This window comes from Calliphora vicina, chromosome 1 (genome assembly GCF_958450345.1).
Source record: "Calliphora vicina chromosome 1, idCalVici1.1, whole genome shotgun sequence".
In the NCBI taxonomy this organism is placed as follows: domain Eukaryota; kingdom Metazoa; phylum Arthropoda; class Insecta; order Diptera; family Calliphoridae; genus Calliphora; species Calliphora vicina.
In genome coordinates, this window is record NC_088780.1 from 95,545,428 (window position 1) to 95,551,551 (window position 6,124).

At 40.3% G+C, this 6,124-nt stretch overlaps 1 protein-coding gene across 1 annotated transcript; it reads right to left on the reverse strand.

The window, feature by feature from the left end:
* Positions 1-327: 327 nt before the first annotated feature.
* Positions 328-6,030, reverse strand: LOC135951645 (uncharacterized). Its single transcript, XM_065501330.1, has one exon. It carries the CDS (start codon positions 6,028-6,030, stop codon positions 328-330), a length of 5,703 nt encoding a protein of 1,900 aa, XP_065357402.1.
* Positions 6,031-6,124: the final 94 nt, after the last annotated feature.

The following is a 6,124-nucleotide window of genomic DNA, read 5'->3' on the forward strand; positions in this document are numbered from 1 at the left end:
ATCCCGGGATTCTTTTTCACAAATCCCGGGTGTTGAACTCGTAAATAAAAGACGGGTTTTGCGTTGAACAAAATGCTTTATAAAAGTATTTATGTTTATTTCTAAAAAAAGGTTAAAGTTAATTTAATATTATGTTATAGAGACAAACAGCTTACCGCAGTTTTGCAACCGTCTTTGGCAAGGTTCAATTCAATTTAAATCTGATGTTCTTACTTATGACATACGAAACATAGAATATGAGAGAAAGAAGAATGCAAAAGGCGGCACAAATAAATTGACAAATGACATTCATTATGAATTGCTAACTGCAATATACAAAAAGTCAGACTATGAAATACATTCAGGGTCATTCTGGAACACTCCCGCCCCCGTGGAGCTATCAGCTTCACCACTTTCTACGTCCAGAACGGCTAGCTTGGACACAGCGCGCTGCAACTTACCGGTGGAAGTCTTCACATCGACTCTTCGTGCCACACCATCGGGACCAGCATAAACACATGTGACCAAACCTTTCCGCCATTGACTTCTTGGAACATTCGGATCGCAGATGAACACCAAGTCTCCTACTTTGATTGGAACAGTACGTTCACACCATTTCACTCTCCTAGTCAGCGTTGGCAAATACTCATTAACCCACTTCTTCCAGAATCTATCCCTCAAACACCTTGAAACTCGCCATTGTTTTTTAATAGTGAAGGGTTTTATATCAGGTGATTCAACAGATGGTGTATTGGCAACATTTCCACTGCCAATTAAAAAGTGGTTAGGGGTAAGCGGCTCCTCTTCATGTGGGCTAATAGGCAAGTGTGTTAATGGCCGCGAATTAACGACGTTTTCAGCCTCAATTAGTAATGAGTGTAATACATGTTCTTTGGGAGAAATCTGCTTCAATGTATGTCGTAATACCTTCTTCACGCACTGTACCATCCTTTCCCAAATACCACCTTCAGATGGATTAACAGGACAGTTGAAAATCCATTCGATGCCTTTCATTGACATTTCGTTTTGGATTCTCTTAGCATCGAAAACTTCACTAAATCGTCTGGCCTCTTCGTTGGCACCAATAAAGTTTTTGCCGTTATCAGAACGGATTCTGGCGGGTATTCCCCTACGATTTATAAAGTTCCTTATGACAATTATGCACGAGTCCGTTGACAAATCGTAGGCTAATTCTAAATGAATTGCCCGAAGCGTGAGGCACGTAAAGAGCGCCACCCACCTCTTTTCTGTCCTTCTTCCAATTGACACATTTATAGGACCAAAGTAGTCTAGTCCAGTATATTTGAAAGGCTCAATATTTGGCTCCAGGCGATCAAATGGAAGTGGTCCCATAATTGGAGCTTGAGGGTTGGCATTTTTAATTTTGCATTGTTGACAATTAGATACGATCGTTTTTAGTAAGCTTCTTAATTGAGGTATCCAAAATTTTTTGCGTACTTCACAAATCGTCGCTTCATGATTTTGATGCATCATCTGACAATGATAATGCATGACAACAAGTTTTGTAAAATTATGATTTTTGGGAAGAATTATTGGCCGCCTTGAACTGTAGGGCAAGTAACTAGCAGCATCTATTCTTCCATACACCCTTAACAGTCCATCATCATCAACATACGGCATCAGGTTATACAAATGACAGGTTTTTGGTATAGATAGTTTATTTTTAATCAATTTAAGTTCATCTGGAAAGGCTTCCCTTTGGACTAGCTGGCATAGTAATTTTTCAGAATATTCTACTTCACGGGAGGTGAGACCATGTTTTTGTAAAACGTTATACTCTTTTCGGCAATGATTTATAAATCTTAGTACCCATGCGAAACTTCTTTTTAGACGACAAAGAGATGAAAATCTATTAAAATCAACCATATTATCATTTATAATTATTAATGACATCTTTTGGGAAATTTCTTCTTCATCTACTTCTTTTGAAATTTCAATCTCGCCTTTTGTCCAGTCTTCTTCAGGCAATTTCAGGAAGGCTGGTCCATTTAACCAACGAGAAGAAGAGGAAAAATCCACATTGTTTGATGATCTCGTGGCTTCATCTGCTACATTGTCTTTTGTTGATACCCATCTCCAATTTTCAACATCTGTAGAAGCAAGAATTTCTGCTACACGGTGTGCGACATATGGTTTATATCTTCTGTGATTACTAGCAATCCATTTTAGCACAGTTTTAGAGTCACTCCATAATACACATTTGTCTGGAACAAGGCTGTGCTCACTTAAAATGTTCTGCTTCAAACGTGTACCGAGAACTGCTGCCTGCAATTCTAGCCGGGGTATAGTAACTCTCTTCAAAGGACTACATTTTGTTTTTGAAATTATAAAACTAGTGCAAATGTCACCATCACCAATATATCTCCAATAGGCAATTGCAGCAAATGCTTCTTCACTGGCGTCTACGAAAATATGAAGTTGTAGAGATGTTGGCTTCCCAAACGAAAAATAAAAACGGCGAACTCTAAAATTGGCAATATTGTTCATTTGACTCCTCCAACGTTTCCAGGAACTATTTAAAGCATTGGGTATTGGTTCGTCCCAAAGACAATTACTCTTCCAAATTTGTCGTAATAGTAGCTTCCCACCCACTGTAAAATGACTCAAGTAACCAAGAGGATCGAATGTTGACATTATAATGCTTAAAACTTCTCTTTTAGTTGGGCTACGTTGGCCAGACATGACAAGTTTGTCAACTCGATGAAATTTTAAATTAAACATGAAATTGTCACTAGAAGGCTCCCAAAACAAACCCAGTACCCTTTCTGTACCATCATTGGCAGGAATTTGTTTTGATATTAAACTACCATCCAGGGTTGTAATGACCTCGTCGGAATTTGAGATAAAGCCCCTTAGTTCGAATCCACCATTTTTGTGAATTTCTCTCACTTGTTTTGAAATACTTACAGCTTCTTCTACACTGTCAAAGCTGTCAACGAAATCATCCATGTAATGGTGATCGCATATAGCTTCAATGGCTCGAGGATGGAAAGCGCGATGATCTCGTGCATTGGTTTTCATGACATATAATGCCGAGGATGGTGAACAGGCGGCTCCGAAAGTCATAACTACCATTTCGTATTCATACGGTGGATTTGCTGTATTTCCATCCCTCCAAAGAAATCTTTGTGAGATTCTATCACATGGCTGCACTAAAATTTGGTGAAACATTTCGCGAATATCGGCACCAACAGCAATTTGACCGCGGCGAAAATTATAAAGCGTAGACGGCAAAGACGCAATATCTTGGGGTCCTTTCAGCAATTGTGAATTCAAAGAAATGTCCTGTACACTGGCGGCGGCATCGAAAACTAACCTCAATTTGTTCGGTTTATTGGGATTGGTTACCCCAAAATGTGGCAAATACCATTTTCTGAAACTGGTCACTTTGATGTCATCTGAAGATAGCTTACGTACGTATCCTTTATCAATATATCCTTGCATGACTTCTTTGTACGCTTTGGAGAAGACTGGATCACGCTTCATTTTCTTTTCTATACCTTCTAAGCGCTTAAGTGCCATAGAATAACTGTTTGGAAAGCTCACTTCATCATATTTCCATAATAAACCTGTCTGGAATCGATCACCAACTTTTCTTGTAGACTCATTCAAAATCCGCTTGGCTCTGACATCTTCATCAGATTCCACAATAGGAGCTGCCCTTACACCCATATTTTCAACGTTAAAATAATCGGTCACTATTTGATGAAGGTCGACGTCTCTTTTGACATTTACAAAAAGGCACGATTGTTGTATAGGTGATAGTCTATGACAAGGACCAAACACCACCCAGCCCAATTCAGTGTTACAGGCAAATGGACCTGTCATGTTGTTGTTATTGGTGATAGATGGCAACCCTAAAAATGCATGATCTAAACCGATTAATAATTTTGGCACTACGTTGGTGTAGGGTTTAACCGGTAAATGAGGTGAACCTTTAAATACCTTTTCAATTTCTTCGTGCGTTAGGCTTTGCATGGGCAAGTTTAAATTAGAAACAGCATACACATCTTTAAGTAGGTGGCAACTCTTCCTATTGCTCCCACTTATCTTAACGTTGAACGATATAGCTGGTTCACAGGCTGATCTTCCACCGAACCATTGGATATTTAGAGGGCAATTTTTTCCATGGACGCCAATTTTATCTGCCACTTCTCTGTCTAGCATTGTAATGGATGAGCCATCATCAAACAGGGCATATATATCCATATGACAATTTTTACCATACAATGTTACAGGTAAAACTCTAAATAACAATTTGTTGTTACTTTTAGCAGAACAGCTGAGGACATTTTCTTGAGGTTGGTTGGTAGGGCATGGCAATGTAGAGGATGGATCACAAGGTGTGTTCTCATGAAGTAGTTTGTTATGCTTGCGTTGACATCCATTATTCGAGCATGTTTTCTTACGGCGGCATTCTCGGGTGGTATGACCAACGTTCAAACATGAAAAACACGCTCGAATCCTTTTTACTTCCTTCCATCGATCCTGTGTATTCATATTTAAAAAACGATCACAATCATAAATTTTATGAGGATTTTGACATATAGGACATTTTGGTTGGTTTGCCGTGGTGGTATGTAGTAAGACTCGGCGTTTCTGATCTTTTTGGTCAACTTCCTGAACACTGCATATTAAGTTGGCCACATCACTAAGCCAGTTACTAAAATCAATAATAGTAGGGTATGGTTGAATACTTGCAGCTGTTCTGGCCCAATCCAATTTTTTGCTCATGGGCAGTTTCGCTATCAACTCTTCCAATAAAGTCGGATTAGCTATATGCTGTTGACCATTCACTGATTGTAAAAAAACTGCTAAATTTTTAACTTTAGTGGAAAACGGAACCAGCTTTACTAAATTATTTTCTGAAACTTGCGGCAAATCCCTTACTTGACGTAGCTGACTATGGATGAGCTGCTCAGGGCGGCCGAACCGAAATTTAAGTTGCTCTATGACGGCATCAACGTTGTCAGGATGAATCAACAAAGATTTAATTACTTCTCGCGCATTTCCCTTTAGGCATTTTTGTAGACGTTGATTATTTTCTAAATTCGTATAACCATACGCTGCAGTCGACTGAGTGAACGCTGTGTAGAATAAGGGCCAGTCTTCTGGATCGCCGCAAAAGTCTGGCAAATCTTGAGTTTTCCTTGGCATGATGGTTGAATTCGGGATTGTGTTTGCAGTAGAGGGCTGTTGACTTAATTCCCAAAATGGCGGTATCGGATTGTTTGTGGCGGGCGACACATACATGTGATTAAATGCAGGTGCAGCTTGCGTCGGCGTATTGGTTCTGTTTGTAATAGTAGGCGCTGTTTGCATCGAAGGCATGTTTGTGTTTGTATCACAAAATGACGGCAGAACCAACGAATCGTTTGATGTCTGTGCTGCTTGCGTCGGCAGTGCAGCGATGCTGCTGGATGTCGAAGCAGTTTGCATACAAGACATGGCGGCTGTGTAAGTTGTCGATGTATTCGTTGGTTGACTTATATAATGCAATGCGAATGTTGTTGGTGGCGGTTGGTCAATGGCGGAAATTGTTGATTGCGAAGCACTAACATGTTTGAGGTTATGGTCACTTACCTGGTCTTTTCTTTGGATAGCTGACTGTAGTTCTTGGCACTGGCGATTACTGTCAGAAAGCTTCACCTGAGCATCCGAAAGTTGACGCTGTAACATGGCAATGTGTTTTTGCATTTCTAGCACGCTGGTAGATGATGTCTTCGGTAGCGTCTGAACTGGTGTGCTGACTTTGGAATGGCTTGCTGGTGGTTTTGACACGGACTGTGTCTGTTGAGCACCTTTGGCATTGGCAGATGTAGCAGTTTTACTATCATCGGTAGATGCTGGCTGCATCTGGACGGGTGGTGTGGAAGTCACGTTTTTAATTTTAACGGCATCTCTTGCTTGTGTAGTTGTTTGTGTGCCGCTGGCTGCGGATGACACTGGCTGTGTACCATCAGAAGGTTCAGATGTTACGCTATCACCTTTCAAACGAGGGCTCCGGCGCAGTGGAGAGTGTTGTAACATCTTTGAATTTTATTAAATATTCCAATTGTTCTGGCTTGAAATACAAACACCACGGCGACAAGCAAGTGCAGTTATTTTGTACACACAAATATAC